Source organism: Silurus aristotelis (assembly GCF_946808225.1).
Source record: "Silurus aristotelis genome assembly, chromosome: 29".
Taxonomy (NCBI): domain Eukaryota; kingdom Metazoa; phylum Chordata; class Actinopteri; order Siluriformes; family Siluridae; genus Silurus; species Silurus aristotelis.
In genome coordinates, this window is record NC_139602.1 from 6,363,052 (window position 1) to 6,382,190 (window position 19,139).

General features: G+C 39.6%; 2 protein-coding genes and 1 pseudogene across 4 annotated transcripts in view; 1 reads left to right on the forward strand and 2 right to left on the reverse strand.

Moving 5' to 3' along the window:
* Positions 1-4,698, reverse strand: part of LOC310722538 (tripartite motif-containing protein 16-like) — a gene marked incomplete at its 3' end in the record, with an annotated part of 9,159 nt that extends 4,461 nt beyond the window's left edge. The window contains exon 1 of the mRNA XM_083535103.1: positions 2,830-4,698. Coding sequence (XP_083391229.1) covers positions 2,830-3,429 — 600 coding nt within the window. The 5' untranslated portion in view covers positions 3,430-4,698. The remainder of the gene's footprint in view (positions 1-2,829) is intronic.
* The window catches only part of LOC310722610 (uncharacterized protein), a 676,055-nt gene that overhangs the window by 101,949 nt on the left and 554,967 nt on the right, over positions 1-19,139 (reverse strand). The window lies entirely within an intron of this gene.
* On the forward strand, positions 8,504-9,839 carry LOC310722943 (E3 ubiquitin/ISG15 ligase TRIM25-like; annotated as a pseudogene). Its single transcript, XR_014538327.1, has 4 exons — positions 8,504-9,068; positions 9,312-9,407; positions 9,526-9,759; positions 9,828-9,839. The product of XR_014538327.1 is annotated as an E3 ubiquitin/ISG15 ligase TRIM25-like (transcript).

Sequence of the window (19,139 nt, forward strand, 5' to 3'; positions counted from 1 at the left end):
AACACAGATGAAGTGTGTTTTCTTGCCCGGTTGTTTTTCAGCGTGATGAATGATTTGCCACTTTCTGTTGACAGTTTGAGTGAGCGGCAGCTCAAACGTCAGAGGAACATCATCCATATTTATGATGTGGTGCCGCCCGATTCAGTGGGAGCGTGATTTAATATAAAGAGTTTCATTGGTTCACCTGAACCCGTTCGGCAATTTCATTGGTCTAATGTTATGGGGTTCAGTTTTTTGGCTTGAAGTTTGTGAAACTGGGAAAATACAAGGAAAAATCCACAAATTAGCCGCTAGATTGTTTAAGCCGCGGGGTTCAAAGCGTGGGAAAAAAAGTAACGGCTTATAGTACGGAAAATACGGTAATTATTGAAATTGTTAAATTGTAAATGAATGTTACATACAGTGAGGAAAATAAGTATTTGAACACCCTGCTATTTTGCAAGTTCTCCCACTTAGAAATCATGGAGGGGTCTGAAATTATCATCGTAACTGCATGTCTACTGTGAGAGACATAATCTAAAAAAAAAAAATCCAGAAATCACAATGTATGATTTTTTAACTATTTATTTGTATGATACAGCTGCAAATAAGTATTTGAACACCTGAGAAAGTCAATGTTAATATTTGGTACAGGAGCCTTTGTTTGCAATTACAGAGGTCAAACGTTTCCTGTAGTTTTTCACCAGGTTTGCACACACTGCAGGAGGGATTTTGGCCCATTCCTCCACACAGATCTTGTCTAGATCAGTCAGGTTTCTGGCCTGTCGCTGAGAAACACCGAGTTTGAGCTCCCTCCAAAGATTCTCTATTGGGTTAAGGCCTGGAGACTGGATAGGCCACGCCAGAACCCTGATATGCTTCTTACAGAGCCACTCCTTGGTTATCCTGGCTGTGTGCTTCGGGTCATTGTCATGTTGGAAGACCCAGCCTCGACCCATCTTCAATGCTCTAACTGAGGGAAGGAGGTTTTTCCCCAAAATCTCGCAATACATGGCCCCGGTCATCCTCTCCTTAATACAGTGCAGTCACCCTGTCCCATGTGCAAAAAAACACCCCCAAAGCATGATGCTACCACCGCAATGCTTCACAGTAGGGATGCTGTTCTTGGGATGGTACTCATCATTCTTCTTTCTCCAAACACGTTTAGTGGAATTATGACCCAAAAGTTCTATTTTGGTCTCATCTGACCACATGACTTTCTCCCATGACTCCTCTGGATCATCCAAATGGTCATTGGCAAACTTAAGATGTGCCTGGACATGTGCTGGTTTAAGCAGAGGAACCTTCCGTGCCATGCATGATTTCAAACCATGACGTCTTAGTGTATTACCAACAGTAACCTTGGAAACGGTGGTCCCAGCTCTTTTCAGGTCATTGACCAGCTCCTCCCGTGTAGTTCTGGGCTGATTTCTCACCTTCCTTAGGATCATTGAGACCCCACGAGGTGAGATCTTGCATGGAGCCACAGTCTGAGGGAGATTGACAGTCATGTTTAGATTCTTCCATTTTCTAATGATTGCTCCAACGGTGGACCTTTTTTCACCAAGCTGCTTGGCAATTTCCCCGTAGCCCTTTCCAGCCTTGTGGAGGTGTACAATTTTGTCTCTAGTGTCTTTGGACAGCTCTTTGGTCTTGGCCATGTTAGTTGTTGGATTCTTACTGATTGTATGGGGTGGACAGGTGTCTTTATGCAGCTAACGACCTCAAACAGGTGCATCTAATTTAATATAATAAATGTAGTGAAGGTGGACATTTTAAAGACAGACTAACAGGTCTTTGAGGGTAAGAATTCTAGCTAAGAGCAATCAAAGGCTACTGTACCAAATAATAACATTGACTTTCTCAGGTGTTCAAATACTTATTTGCAGCTGTATCATACAAATAAATAGTTTAAAAATCATATATTGTGATTTCTGGATTTTTTTTTTAGATTATGTCTTTCACAGTGGACATGCACCTACGATAATTTCAGACCCCTCAATGATTTCTAAGTGGGAGAACTTGCAAAATAGCAGGGTGTTCAAATACTTATTTTCCTCACTGTAGTTTTAAGAAATGGAGAAATCATTACTATGATACAATTGATAATTAAGCCAACCCTGATTCTGGAATGTTCCTGTCCTCCATACAAAGCTCATTTCAGCACGCATTCAGCTTCAATTTCTAACACACCTGATCCAACAAATCAGCCAAAGATCAGTCTTCCTGAATCAGTGTGTGTGTGTTCAGGCAGAAAAACACTTAAATGTATTTATTCTACGTCAGAGCTCATGTTAGTTCTCACTCTCCAGTGTTCTGTATATAATCTATAATCACACTCTTAATGTCACCCAAATGAGGATGGGTTCCCCTTTTGAGGTTTCTTCCTCTTAACATCTAAGGGAGTTTTTCACATACACATACACATTGTTCACCTTAACTAATTCTGTAAAGCTGCTTTGAGACAATGTCTGTTGTGAAAAGCGCAATAGAAATAAACTTGACTTGAATGAGATTGGAACCACTGGATTACATCACATTTGACAGTAGCAACGTATTTCCTTTTGTCTTTTAAATTAATAATAAAATAAAGTCATGTGACTCTATAGCCAGGATGTAATACTGCTTGAATCCTACACCAAAGCCATAATAACAAACATTACCCTGCTCTCTGTGTGGGAGAGGGCGGAGTTACTGCTCTACACTCTACATTGAATTGGTTTATCCAAACTGCATTTATTTAAAAAACACATTCAGACATTTTATAAACTACTTATTTAAATGTGAGCCAAGTGTATAAATAAAAATGTAATGAGTCAAATCTGTAAATATTAAAGCTGCATTTCTCACCTGTTGTTCAGTTCTGTAGGCTTTAACTGAGACGGTGTCGTGGTTTCTGTGTTCATCAGTCACACACAGATAACAGATGAAGCTTTTGTCGGTACGACAATAGATCCTTAACACTTCATCATGTTCCGAGCAGATCTTCTCTTGTAGATTTCCAGATGCTTCAATTAATGTGTGTTTCTTCAGACCAGAAACATCATAATGAGGTTTCAGATGAGTTTCACAAAAGGAGGCCAGACACATCAGACAGGACTTGACGGCTTTGTGTTTCTTCCCACTGCAGAAATCACATTCCACATCTCCAGGTCCAGAATCATAGTGAGCAGCAGAAGAAACTTGGACTTCAGTCTTCTTCAGTTTCTCCACCACTTCAGCCAGCATGTTGTTTCTGTGTAGAACAGGCCTTTGCGTGAACGTGTGTCTGCACTGAGGGCAGCTGTAGACCCCCTTCTGATCCTCCTGATCCCAGCAGTCGTTAATACACACCTTACAGAAACTGTGACCACACGGGATAGTCACTGGATCCTTCAGGAGATCCAGACACACTGGACAGCTCAACTGATCCACTAAAAAATGATCTACTGAAATACTGGATTCAGCCATTTTCTTTCTTTCACACACTGACAGAGAGCAAGGAGTGCGGCTCTGAGTTTCGTTTTCACTGAAATCTACTTCCTGGTTGTGTGTGTAAGTTTTTACAGAGAGTGTAAGAGAGAGAGGGAGGGAGCAGAGGGCAAAGTCAGAGAGGTTATAAACACTACTCTCTTAACCATTTCCTCTACTTCTAATACTATCCTTACACTCTCAGCCTCATTCCTCTCTGTAACAGAACTCTGCTTTAACTGTAAACAATAGTTGTTTTACAATAGTCTAATCTAAATGTAACAAAAGCAAAACACTGAAAAGATACACTGCTGATGTAACACACGTTGGCTATGAATATAAGTCGATACAGTACACTATACAGCTGTACATTCAAAAAAGGAATGTATGCAGTCTAATGTCACATGTCCATTTATATGAGATAAGCATGTAAGTCTTGAAATAACTCAATTTCTATGTTAAGAAGTTGGAGAGCTGGAATCCAGAACCTTGAGGGATTTTGAGTCTTCTAAATAGGATCGATGAGACAATCATTACAACGCACTGATTTACTGAAATTTCTGGTACGACTTTCTCCAATCTTATATCTTCTCTTTTACCTCTTACAGATTAATTCAAGGTGTTTGTTCACAGGATCTTAATACAAAGCTTGTCAGGCCATTGCTGAATAAATAAAACACTGATGGCTCCAGTATTAACAATTTCCTTAAGCTGATTGTGAATGCTGTATTAATGTAATAAAAAATTTTCTTAATTCATACACTAAATAATGTATTTAGTCTGGATTTTAGGCTTATCATGGCACAGAAATTATTATTGAAAGTATTAAATGATCTTAAATTAAATCCATACTCAGGTGCTTTATCCAGTTTTTTTCTTCTAGACAGCAATGCTGCTTTTAATTCAATTGACTTCAAGACATCACTGATTCACCTACAAAACTGGTTTGGTCTTTCTGGTTCTGCTTTACAGTGGTCGTTATTGCACTTGGAATCTGCTCAGCTAAGTTTAATACCTTGGTGAGGTCTTGTGGAGAACTTCGAGGTTCTCAGCAGACACATATTTTTTAATTATTTTCCCTGTAATTCAATTCAATTTAATTCATTTTTATTTGTATTGCGCTTTTAACAACGAACATTGTCTCAAAGCAGCTTTACACAGATAATGTGGTGATTAAAAGTGAATATGTTCTTTATAGGTAAGTTTGTCCCTGTTGAGCGAGCCGGTGGTGACTGTGGCAAGGAAAAACTCCCCGAGATGGCATAAGGAAGAAACCTTGTTGTATGAAAGTTAATGTCACTGAGCAGTTTGGACCCTGGCAAGATTTGCTATGGCAGCATAGCTAAAAGGTAGAACCAGAAGGTAACACCAACATGAGGGATCTCTGGGATAAGAGACGACCCACCACACCTCCGTCAACAAACCTGAGTGAACGTGTGAGAGTGAGGGGACGACAGCATCCAAATATCCCAGTTCACCAAACACTCCATATCCATGATCCCTCCAGATCTGAGCCTTTACCTAAGAAAAATCTACTGATAAAAGACTTGACTAAATAAATATGTTTTCAACCTCGACTTGAACACTGAGACTGTGTCTGAGTCCTGAACACTAATTGGAAGGCTGTTCCATAACTGTGGGGCTTTATAAGAGAAAGATCTGCCCCCTGCAGTAGTCTTCATTATTTAAGGAACCAACAGATAGCCTGCACCTTCTGATGTAAGTAGGCATGGAGGATCATACTGGTACAGAAGTTCACTCAGATACTGCGGTGTGAGACCGTTAAGTGCTTTATATGTCAGTAGTAGTATTTTATAATCAATGCGAGATTTAATTAGGAGCAGTGTAGACTGATTAAAACAGGAGTGATGTGGTCATATTTCCTAGATCTAGTGAGGACTCTTGCTGCTGCATTCTGAACTAACTGAAGCTTATTTATGCACTTACTCGCACACCCATACAGTAAAGCGTTACAGTAGTCTAATCTAGAAGTAACAAAAGCATGAACTAGTTTTTCTGCATCCTGTAACGACATCATATTTCTAATTTTAGTAATATTTCTAAGGTGAAAGAAGGTGATCCTGGTAATATTATTCACGTGAGACTCAAAGGAAAGACTAGGGTCAATATTAACACCACGGTCTTTGACAGCCGTACATGCTGAAACAGAAACACCATCCAGAGATGCTACATAATTGAAAAGTTTGCTTCCAGCTACATGTGGTCCTAGTAAAAGTACTTCTGTCTTATCCGAGTTGAGCAGAAGAAAATTATTAAAGTATCCACTAGGGCTGTGCAATATGGACAAAATAATCATTTTGCGATTTTCTAAATGAATATTGCGATTGCTTCCCGTGGGCTCACCACCTGCAGGAGGGACCGTAAGGGAGCGGTGCTGAGAGGATTGGGCGGCAGTCGAAGGCGGGGGCCTTGACAGCCCGATCCCTGGACACGGAGAAGTGTCTGGGGAATCTGCTGCCCCCGCGACCCGAATTACGGATAAGCGGGAGAAGATGAAATGAAAAAAAAATAAAAGTTTGCAATTGTTTTTGCTTTTTCAAACTTTTTCAAACATGCTTTTTCTAAATGTATTCAGTGCACAAGAAGTGCATAACAAAACATTTCACAATAAAATAACAGTATTAATAGTTTAATAAACAAAACTGTAGTAAAATTGTCTTTAAAACAGACAACATAAAATAAATTAAGATTAACTAAACTAAATTCCAGTTATAATAAATAAACTTCAAAACTTTTTTTCAGTGCACACATTTCACAGTGAAATAACACTGTACAGTGGTACTAACTGCCTGATAAACAAAACTGTAATAAATTGTCTTAAAAACAGACAACATGAAATAAATTAATATTAACTAACCTCAACTCCAGTGATAACAATAAAGAAAAACTAACAGAAATAAAAACCAAAAAACAGATTGCGCTCTTAAGGGTTTTTATGCAAGAAAAACCAGCATGTCCACCATATCTGTGGTCGTGGCGTAGTATTTCACCTGCTTGAGCTCGTATTTAACGCCCGCCTTGCATTTCTCATACATTTCGGGAATAGCAAATCGTGTGAAATGAGTGCGAGATGGCAGCTGGTATCTTTTGTCGAGTGTTTGTATTAGTCTTTGGAAGCCGTCTTTACTGAAGATGTGCGCAGGCATCATACAGTATCTTTGCATAAATTATAGGTGACCGCGTCGGTAATTTCTTTGTGCCGTTTTGATCCTTTCTCATAAGGCATGGCGCTTGCAAATGCTTGAACAATGGATACTTGTTCAATCTGTTCGGGCTGGCTTTGATGTGTGCGTTTGTTTGTTTTGATGGACTTTGTCAACATGCATTGATCATGCAGATTTTTATGGCGCTGTTTTAAGTGTTGGAACAGATTTGTAGTATTGCTCCGTTTCGTTGGAATAATCATTTCACAAGTCTTCCAAATTACCTTGCTCTGTGACACATCCTCTCTCCTGAATCCAAAATACTCCCAAACGACTGACGTTGAATTTCTCTTTGGCACCAAATCATTTTAATTTTGACCTGCATCCATATTTTATGTTCTTTCCTCCCACTCATCGATTCGGTTCTTCCGCTCAGCTTCGTCGTGCGCGGAGTGAGCTCTGATTGGTTAACGTCTTAAAAAACATGCGCACAAGAACGTATTCTGAATAAAAATATGAATTAATTAATAGATAAAATCGCAGCCTTATGCGGTTTAGAAATCGCATGTGCTTAAAACGTGATTTTTTGCGATTGCGATTAATTGCACAGCCCTAGTATCCACTGTCTAATGTCCTTTACACACTCCTCAACATTGTTAAGATGATCTCTCTCATCTGGCTTTGCTGAAATATACAGCTGTGTATCATCGGCATAGCAGTGGAAGCGAATACCATGTTTATGTATAATTTCCCCCAGAGGCAGCATATATAAAGAGAAAAGCAGTGGGTCTAAGACAGATCCTTGCAGAAACACCAAACTTTACCTCAGAAAGTGTGGAGAACTCACCATTTACATCAACAAACTGATAAACTTTATTCCAACAACGTTCTCAAGTCCAGCAAGCAGTATAGTGTGATCAATGGTGTCAAAAGCTGCACTGAGGTCGAGCAAAACAAGTAAGACGACAAAACCCTGATCAGAGACCAATAGCAGGTCATTTACCACCTTAACTAGCGCCGTCTCTGTGCTATGATGAGGCCGAAATCCTGACTGATACATTTCAAAAATGTTATTCATAAGTAGATGTGAGCAGAACTGCTGTGCTACAACCTTTTCTAAAAAAAAAAAAAAAAAAGAAGAGATTTAATATTGGCCTGTAGTTGGACAGCTGACATGGGTCAAGGTCAGGTTTCTTAATTTATAATGAAACCAGAAATGACTTGTTCAACTTTTATATAATTGCTTTTCATTTTTATTGTAATAATTCGAGGATGTGCCACGAATGACGTTCTACTTTTGTCCACCAGATGCCCCCATTTTCTCCCATGTTGTTTTTCGCCACTGTCCTTGTTAAACCTTTGTTGAGATTCGAGTCTCACGAGTCCCCGAGTCACTTCAGTCACAACTCAGTCAGCTACGTGTTGCTACAGTTGCTTGCAAACAACAAGTAAACAACTAAATGTTGTAATTTACAATTTGTATTTATATCTGGTGTTAGTAACAAGATAACTCAAGTGATACACGTCAAAGAAGTGCATGATTCATGAATCCCGAGTCATATAAAGAATCGGGTTATTTTACCTGGATGAATCCGGATTCGCTCATCTCAAGCACCCATACCGTAAATACACGATTAGGCGCGCAAGTGAGGACAAAAAAATAATAAAAAAAAAATAATAAAAGCGCGGTTGAATTGACCGCAGACAAGGAGCTCGTAAGATCACAACATTTGGTTTATTGTAGTTCGGAAGATGAAACTCATACAAACTCTCTCTCTCTCTCTCTCTCGCTCGCTCTCTCTCTCCATGCACATGCACGAAGAAGCTCCCCGGTTACCATGGCAACGACCCAACCAGAGGAGGGTTTTTAAACAGCGCACGAGATCAACATCATCCACATTGGCAAGAAAATGGCTGAATCCAGCATTTCAGTAATTCAGCTTTCAGTAAATCAGTTCAGATGTTCAGTGTGTCTGGATCTTCTGAAGGATCCAGTGGCTACCCCGTGTGGTCAGGTGTGTATTAATGGCTCCTGGGATCATGCGGATTGGATTGGTGTCTACAGCTGTCCTCTGTGCAGACACCCTTTCAATCCAAGGCCTGTTCTGCACAGAAACAACACTGTGAAGAAACTGAAGAACTCAGAAGCCCAAGCTGCTCGTTATGACGCTGGACCTGGAGATGTGGAATGTGAATTATGCAGCGGGAGAAAACGCAAAGCCGTCAAGTCGTGTCTGATGTGTCTGGTCTCCTTTTGTGAAACTCATCTGAAACCTCATTATGAAGTTCCATCCTGGAAGAAGCACAAGTTAATCGAAGCCTCTGGAAATCTACAAGAGAAGATCTGCTCTGAGCATAATAAACTGGTTGAGATCTACTGTCGTTCTGACCAAAGCTTCATGTTACTTGTGTACGATGCATGAACACAGAGGACATGACACAGTTGCAGCTGCAGCAGAACGAGCTGAAAAACAGGTGTGTGTGTGTGTGTCAGTCCTGAGTCTCAGTATTAAAATAAGCATTGGAATGTGCTTGAGTTTGAAGTTCAGGACAGCCATGTTTGAAGGCCACTAGGTCGTGTGCATCAGTATAACTGGACTTGATTTCTCCTATGACAGCTAGAACAACATTAGCCGTGTGTGTGTGGGGGAGCTCATGTATAAAGCAGGGGGAGATGCAGGAGAATAATAATATCTAAACAACTATAACTGTTTACAGACTGAGCTGAAGGAGGAGCAGATAAAATTCCAGCAAAGAATCCAGGAGAAGCAGAAGAAGGTGCAGGAGCTTAAAGGGGATGTGAACATTATAAAGGTGAGCAGTGAGCAGAGACGGAGCTGCTCCTAGAAACACACACAACATGGACATCGAGTCATTTGTGTGTGTGTGTGTGTGTGTGTGTGTGTGTGTGTGTGTGTGTATATCCTAACAGCTCAGTGCACAGACAGCAGTAGATGACAGTGAGAAGATCTTTACTGAGATGATCAGCTTCATTGAGAAAAAGTACTCAAAGGTGATGGATCTGATCAGAGATCAGGAGAAGGCTGAACTGAGTCGACCTGAACGACTCCTGGAGCAACTGGAGCAGGAGATTTCTGATCTTCAGGGGAGAGTCAATGAGCTGGAGCAGCTTTCACACACACACGATCACATCCATTTCCTCCAGGTAACACAAAGTGTGATCTTCATCCACACATTTATTGTCTCATTGTGTTTCTCATATGTTTTTTATAGAATAAAGCATGACCAAGGCCAGATATACAGTTGGTACGGAAAGTATTCAGACCCCCTCAAATTCACTCTTTGTTATATTGCAGCCATTTGCTAAAATCATTTAAGTTAATTTATTTTCCTCATGAATGTACACACAGGGCCCCATATTGACAGAAAAACACAGAATTGTTGACATTGTTGCAGATTTATTAAAAAAGAAAAACTGAAATATCACATGGTCCTAAGTATTCAGACCCTTTGCTGTGACACTCATATATTTAACTCAGGTGCTATCCATTTCTTCTGATCATCCTTGAGATGGTTTTACACCTTCATTTGAGTCCAGCTGTGTTTGATTATACTGATTGGACTTGATTAGGAAAGCCACACACCTGTCTATTTAAGACCTTACAGATCACAATGCATGTCAGAGCTCATGCTCTGAAGAATTGTGGCAAGGCACAGATCTGGCCAAGGTTACAAAAAATTCTGCTGCACTTAAGGTTCCTAAGAGCACAGTGACCTCCATAATCCTCAAACGGTAGACGTTTGGGACGACCAGAACCCTTCCTACAGCTGGCCGTCTGGCCAAACTGAGCTATCGGGGGAGAAGAGCCTTGGTGAAATAGGGTAAAGAAGAACACAAATATCACTGTGGCTGAGCTCCAGAGATGCAGTCGGGAGATGGGAGAAAGTTGTCGAAAGTCAACCATCACTGCAGCCCTCCATCAGTCGGGGCTTTATGGCAGAGATCTTCCGGGACTTGCTCTCTTTGCACAATATTCTGTCCAAATCCTTTGGTCACTGATCACTTTATTTTGATTGCTGCTATTGTAGAATTGCACAATTCTGTTTACATTTCTCTGTTTAAATTTTTCTGCTACTGTGCACCTTATTCTGTTACGACAGGTTTTACTGGCGGAGCTATTGTTTTTATTTTTATATTTTGTGTATTTTGTATTGTTCTGCACTGTCCTGTGTTGTCTTGTGATGTCTTTGCACTGTTTGCACCAGTTGCACACATGCACTTTATGTGGCGAGGATCTTAGTTCCTGGCCCTGTGTTCTCCTGTTCTGTGACTGTTGTTTACTGTTGTTTTATGTAGCACCTGGGTTCAGGAGGAACGTTGTCTCATTTCACTGTGTACTGCATCAGCTATATATGGTTGAATGACAATAAAAGCTTCTTGACTCTTGACTCTTGAGTGGCCCGAATACTGAGCAAAGGGTCTAAATTTTTTTTTTTTTTATCCTTTATTTAACCAGGAGAAGCCCATTGAGATTAAAAATCTCTTTTGCAAGGGAGACCTGGCCAAGATAGGCAGCTGAATTACATCACATCATTACATACGTACAAAGACACACAAAAAACATGAAAATAAAGACATAAATTAATAGAAGCAGTTTGAAAGCCAATTATGCACTTACAATGAAATCTCAATTAAAAACATTGACATGTGACATGGGAGTCCAACTCAAAAGATCTCATTCTTAACTTAAAAACACTCAAAGGAATCAATTTACTAAGTTTTAAGTTGTTCTGCAGCAAATTCCATGTAAAGGGAGCAGAAAAAACAAAGGCCTTTTTACCCAACCCAGTACTGACATGTGGGACAGAAAGCAAGACAACAGCCTGAGAACGGAGAGAGTAATGACCAGCACTTTTTTTCATAAGAAGTGAACATAAATAGGATGGAAGCACACCAAGAATAGCCTTATATATAAATGTGTACCAATGACAAAGCCTCTGTGTGGCCAAAGCAGACCACCCTACACGAGAGTACAGCTCACAGTGGTGGCTGCGAGCTTTACAATTAGTAATAAATCTCAGCGATGCATGATAGGCTGCGTCAATCATTTGAAGGCATTGAGCAGATGAATGCATATATAATATATCACCATAGTCCAGCACAGATAAAAAAGTGGATGCCACTAACCGTTTTTTAACATTAAAAGAAAAACACAGCTTATTTCGAAAGTAAAAACCCAATTTTAGCCTCAGCTTTCTCACTAGACAGTGAACATGAGGCTTAAATGATAGGCAATCATCAATAACAATACCAAGATACTTACAAGTTGTAACAGTCTGTATTTCACGTCCGTCAAGAGTAATCACTGAGGGAACATTCAGTGGTCTATTCCGAGGGCCCGAGAAGATCATACATTTGTTTTTTTCTGCATTGAGCACAAGTTTCAGCTGTAGCAACGTGTTTTGGACCACAGTGAAGGCATTCTGTAAATGTGCAATGGCTTGTTTAAGAGAGGGTGCACAACAGTAAATAACTGTCATCTGCATAAAAATGAAAGTTTGCATCAGACACATGCTGACTAAGGTTATTTATATAAATAGTAAATAAAAGAGGGCCTAACACAGAGCCTTGTGGAACCCCTTTAAGGATTGGTAAGATACCAGATTGAACACCATCATACTTAATGCACTGGGTTCTGTCACTAAGATAGTTTGAGAACCAGAAACGAGGTTTACATTTAGGCATCTTAGTATTCCTTACAGCAGCAACAACACAGTGGCCACTTAGGTCATTGCAAAAAACACCAACAGCAGAAAATTTGTGTGGGACATTAGTCAAAATTAAATCAATTAAGGTGGATTTGTCATGGCACTTAAGATTTAAACGAGTGGGAGAATTGATTAACTGTGTAAAATTGACAGAATCACAAAATGACTTAAATTCATCTAAACAAGGTTTCAGCCAGTCCCAGTTTAGATCACCTGCTAAAATAATTTCGGAGTAGTCCAATCTGGATAAGAGTTGAATAAGAGTCTGAAACGCAGTACTCAGGGCAGAAGGAGGCCTATAACACCCAACAACAGTAACATAAGGGCCCTTGGCCAACTCCACCTTTACTGCCAAAAATTCCAGCTGCTTACCGATTGATTCTGAATAGACTAACTTCACATTAAATTTAGATTTGACATAAATAGCAACCCCACCACCCTTCCTTGGTCTGTCAGCACGAAACACGTTATAACCACCCATTCCAATATCCATATCAGTGATTGATTTTGTCAGCCAGGTTTCAGATAGCACAACAATATCTGCATCTGTTAAATTCACCCAAATTCTAAGCAGATCCATTTTGGATAACAAACTGCGAACATTAAGGTGAACTACACTTAAACCAGACATGGATTTCACATCAGATGGCAATGGAATACACTGCAACTCAGGGCCTGGATTTGGCTGCACATTGGCAGATAAAAGCAGCAATAAAATATTAACCATCTCTGTTTACCATCAGTATATGAAGAATCTGTAGAGTTTTTAAAATGAGAGTCCCAGTAATGTCTGCCATCAAATGCAAAATAGTCATTTAAGATCAAAAGATTTTGAAGCTGAAGAATATCCCTGGGTAGCAACCAGGCTGCATTTAAGTACTCTGCCAACTCTTCTGGCATTTGAGGGGAATGCACAAAGGCTGAACAGTTAAATCTATAGGCTATGTCCAAAGAGCCACAAATGTTGTAAGATGTACTCACCCAGTATAAATCACTTGATCTTATATTTTGTACAAACAATGTCCTGGAGTCTGGAGTGTTCTTCTTCTTTCTGTTTTTGGCACAACAACAATTATATTAATCACAAGGTTCCTTCATCCTCCAGAATAGGAGTTTATGTGGACCACAGTGCAGGAATTCTGTCCTTCTACAGCGTCTCTGATAGGATGAAGCTTCTCCACAGAGTCCACACCACATTCACTCAGCCTCTATACGCTGGATTATGGATAGGTGGTAAAGGATCCACTGTGAGATTATATGATCTGAAATAAAATTCGTAATGTGAGTAAACAACTTTATCACCTTTAATTCAGAATTGTATTCTAATTTTAATTTGTTAGATCTTTTCCTCGCTTTTTGGCAAAGTGCACGTCACCACCAACTTGTTCCAAGCAAATTAAATACAAAAATGGCTGATATACAGGTGGAAGCACTGGGCACTAATGAGGTTCTCGGGAACACTTTGGCGACATCTAGTGGGGCAGATAAGTGTTAATACTGATATAAAGAAAAAGAAGGGCAGAACAAACCAGAATCCTAAGAAAATTAGTTAACTGAAATTATTAAAGAGAAAAAAACAAAGTAATATTAAATGTTTTATATGTTAAGGTCTGCCTCTACATGGATAGTAAAAGGCTGTTTCAGAATCCTATCCGATATATTTTACTTGAAATATCAAATAAGTTTCAAGTCTCAAGTTTGCAAGTCTCAAATTAAGCACCCAAATCCGCCATGATGCGCACATCAGGCAATTACACCTGATTTATTATTTAATCTGATTTTGTATATTCATTGTCTTTGCCATTGACAGTTTTGTTTTGTTACATCAAATTTGCTTATTTTCTATTCTTTTTCTAAACTTTCGAATAAAAACAGAAAACATTTAACCCATTTGAGTATGTTTCTGCACTTGGGATATGTACCCTGCACAATGACAATAAAGTTGAATCTAATCTAATCTAATCTAATCTAATAACACACATCTGTGGGAAACTGTTAAAGTTCCTGGTTCTCATATTGCCAGTACTGCTCAATTTATTGTTTTTTTTCACCAATTTAATGTAGGGGGTCACTGTGTAGTGTCTACCACAATATGTAAAATATGACTGCTTTATGTTCTGAGGCATAAAATGCCCTTATGTTATTAAACTCATTTTAAACTAAATGTGTTACCTGATTGAATTGCCTGCATATGTGTAAAAGAGTGCTCACAGGTACATCCTTCTTGTGACATGGCAAAAGCACAGTGCAGTTTCTCTAAAACAGAATGAAGAGACAGAAAGAGGGTTTCTGCTCTCATTATTGTGATTACTCTGGTAATGGCTGCATGATGAATGGTAATGGTACAAAATAAAACTCCATTACAGTAAACAGCAGGTTGCCTCCCTCTACTGTCCACTGAGGGAACTTTATGTCTATAATTAATAAACCATATTAAGCAAACCCAAAGCCATTAGGGAGGCACAAGCCAGTGCACTCTTAGTGCCGGTCCCAAGCCCAGATAAATGGGGAGGGTTGCATAAGGAATGGCATCCAGCGTAAAACATGTGCCAAATCGAATATGCGGATAACACATAAGAATTTCATACCGGATCGGTCGAGGCCCTGGTTAACAATATAGTATCTTAAATATGTAATATCTTTAATATGCAATATCTTTAATCTGTGTTCGACTTTGTTCTGTGTTGCTGGAGGCAGACCAGATGTTTCTCGTTAAGCCAAATGTATGAAAGACTATAGTGTCCGTCTTAAGAGCCATGACTGGGAAAATGAGACTGTCGTCTTTAAATCAGTATGAGTCGAAGTATAGAATATGATCCAGGATGCATGTCCTTTTGGGAGACGACCTCTGACCCGTTCATTAGATAATTAAGATGAATGATCTGGGAAAGGGAGCTCCGATACATCTGGGATACATTTAGTCTGGGCAAAGACAGACTTCGCTTTGTGTCAAAGCATTATTGCAGAAATGAGATCATATACATTAAGAGGCGGACCCAGAGATCGGGCAAAGTATTTTAACATGTGTGGAGCCATGAATCGGGAGTCGTCGACTCATCGATACGGCGGCTCCGAGCTGATCCAGGAGGCTCGTGAAGATGCTGAATGTCTGTGTTAAATAAACACTTTATTTACAAAGATATATCAGTGTCTGCGAGGATTCATTCCAAGAAACAGCTACACTCCATCAAGACAAGAAATATACATCAACAACGACCACCACAGGTATTGTTAGCCAACAGGTTACTGGTGGAAATTGGGCTACTGTTGGCCGAAGGAGGAGAAGGAGGAGGAAGACGTCTACAAAGACTGCAGGAAAAGGAGACGTGTAGGAGAGTAGATGTTCGGGTTGGTACTTTAAATGTTGGCACTATGACGGGTAAAGGGAGAGAGGTAGCTGATATGATGGAGAGGAGAAAGGTAGATATGTTGTGTGTTCAGGAGACCAAGTGGAAAGGGAGTAAGGCAGGAACATTGGAGGTGGGTTTAAACTGTTCTATCATGGTGTGGATAGAAAGAGAAATGGTGTAGGGGTGATTCTGAAGGAAGAGTATAGTAAGAGTGTAGTGGAGGTGAAGAAAGTTTCTGATGGGGTGATGATCGTGAAGGTGGAAGTTGAAGGGATGATGATAAATGTCATCAGTGCCTATGCTCCACAAGTCGGCTGTGAGATGGAGGAGAAGGAAAAAATCTGGAGTGAATTAGATGAAGTGGTAGATGGTGTACCTAGAAATGAATGATTGGTGATTGGGGCAGACTTTAATGGGCATGTAGGTAAAGAGAACAGAGGTAATGAGGAGGTTATGGGAATGTATGGACTAAAGGAGAGGAATGTGGAAGGGCAGATGGTGGTAGATTTTGCTAAAAGGATGGAAATGGCATTGGTGCACACTTATTTTAAGAAGAAGAAGGATCATAGGCTGACGTATAAGAGTGGAGGATGGTGCACACAGGTGGATAATGTTCTATGTAGGAGATGCAACCTGAAAGAGATTGAAGACTGTAAGGTGTTGGCGGGGGACAGTGTAGCTAGACAGCATCGGATGGTGGTCTGTAGGATGGTTTTAGAGGTGAAGAAGAAAAGGAGGAGAGTAGAAGAAGAAGTCAGACAGGGGCTCTGTGTTGGTGAAGAGGTGCTGGATGATTGGGAAACTACTGTAGGAGTTATGAGGTAGACAGCTAGAAAAGTACTTGGTGTGACATCTGGAAATAGAAAGGAAGATAAATAGACGTTGTGGTGGAATGAGGAAGTGCAGGAGAGCATAAGGGAAAAGAGGTTAACAAAACAGAATTGGGATCGACAGAGTGATGAGAAAAGTAGGCAGGGGTACAAGGAAATGCAGCAGCAGATAAAGAGGGATGTGGCAAAAGCTAAGGAAAGGCATATGAGAAGCTGTATGAGAGGTTGAACACTAAGGAAGGACAAAAGGATTTGTACCAATTAGCCAGGCAGAGGGACCGAGCTTGGAAGGATGTGTTGCAAGTTACTACAAGGGAATTAAGTTGATCAGTGACACCATGAAGTTATGGGAAAGAGTAGTGGAAGCAAGCAGTAGAAGCCAGGAGAGAAGAGGTGACCATCTGTGAGCAACAGTATGGTTTCATGCCGAGAAAGAGCAGCACTGATGCCTTATTTGCTTTGAGAATGTTGATGGAGAAGTATAGAGAAGGACAGAAGGAATTGCATTGTGTATTTTTGGATTTAGAGAAAGCGTACGACAGGGTGCCGAGAGAGGAGTTGTGGTATTGTATGAGGAAGTCTGGTGTGTCAAAGAAGTATTTGGTGGTTGTGCAGGGCATGTATGAGGACAGTGTGACAGCATTGAAGTGTGCAGTAGGAAAGACAGACTGGTTTAAGGTGAAGGTTGGATTGCATCAAGGATTGGCCCTGAGCCCTTTCCTGTCAACTGTGCAAAGTAATGTATAGTGTGTTAGGGAAGTAAAGAAAAGAGTGCAGGCAGGGTGGAGTGGGTGGAGAAGAGTGTCAGGAGTGATTTGTGATAGAAGAGTATCTGCAAGAATGAAAGGAAGAGTTCATAGGACTGTGGTGAAACCTGCAATGTTGTATGGATTAGAGACAGTGGCATTGAGTAAAAGACAGGAGGCGGAGCTGGAGGTAGCAGAGCTGAAGTTGTTAAGGTTTTCGTTGGGAGTGACGAGGATGGACAAGATTAGAAATGAGTTTATTAGGGGGAACAGCCCATGTTGGACGTTTTGGAGAGGAGGGACATGAGTTATATTGGTAGGAAAATGCTGAGAATGGAGCCATCAGGAAGGAGGAAAAGAGGAAGGCCAAGGAGGAGGTTCATGGATGTGGTGAGGAAAGACATGCAGGTAGTTGCTGTGAAAGAGGCAGATGTAGAGGACAGGGTGGTATGGAGATGGATGATCCGCTGTGGCGACCCCTAATGGGAGCAGCCAAAAGAAGAAGAAGATTAAGCACGTTGACAAAAAAACATTAAAAAAAAAGAATCTAATAGTCATTAAAAACATAAACATTTATAACCAAACATCTGCAGTGTCACATTACACTGGACCTTGAAATTAATAAAATACTTTATTTTTTCTGACCACCTTCATTCTCTCAGAATCTGAATAATTTTTCTTTCAGCTATCAGTACATGAATCATTTCTATTGCAACAGCTTATTCACAGGGAATTTGAATGTTCCACATAAACAGTTTATAAAAAGTCTTCAATCACTGATATGGTGACATTTCCTTTACATATATGGAAGAATCTCTAGTGTGAGGTTTTTGTAACAGTCAGAAATAAAGCTGTAGCTTTAAATTTTTAGGATTTATTGTATAAAGATGTCACTGAATAAGTTTTGCAATTGTAACAATTCTAATTTATCAATGTGGCTGAGAGTTGTGTTTGAGGTGTCACGAAAAAAAAAAAAAAACAGAAACTTTAAACTCTGTCTGTATTACAAGAAATGTATCCCAGTAAGTGTAGTTACATGGGTAATATTTATATACCAAGAGGAAATGAAATGGTTAATATGAGTTTTCATAACCATCCTGTTTTTCTGATCCTCCTACTTCTCTCTCTATCAAACACACAGTACCAGAAAGTAACTGAACAGTCCAGAAAAACAAAACTGATTAGCCATTCTGTGTAGACAGTACATGCAGGAAAATGCACCAATGCTATCTTGGGGAGTCGCCACCGGCTTGCTCATCAGGGATAAACTCACAGTTATAAATTCATATAGATTCATTTTTATTACCACATTGTCTGTGTAAAGCTGCTTTGAGACAATGTTCATTGTTAAAAGTGGATCAGGAGAATCAGTAGGGCATCTACAGCTGTCCTCAGTGCAGACACATGTTCACTCCAAGGCCTGTTCTACACAAAAACATGCTGGCAGGATTTTTGTACTGGGAGACAAAACAAGGCTGTAAAGTCCTGTGTGGTGTGTTTGACTTCATTTTGTGAAACTCATCTGAAACCTCATCTGAAACATCATATTATATAAAAATAACACTTATGTAGACCATCTAGTACATTTATCTCTAATGCAGTGTGAGAGTGAGGAAAATATTTATACACAGTTCCTTGGAATGAAAATTAAATAATAAAAAAAACAGCTTGTTATAGAAAATATATTAATCTTTGACATTTTAAGGTCTTAATATTTTAATGCTTTCTTATACTTCACAGTTTTTATATACAAGATACAGTAAATTAGATTTTTTTAATACTGTATTGAACATTCAGAAATAAAATGATGGTCATTTTTATGTAGGTTTTGTAAAAAAAAAAAAATATATATATATATATATATATATATATATATATATATATATATAT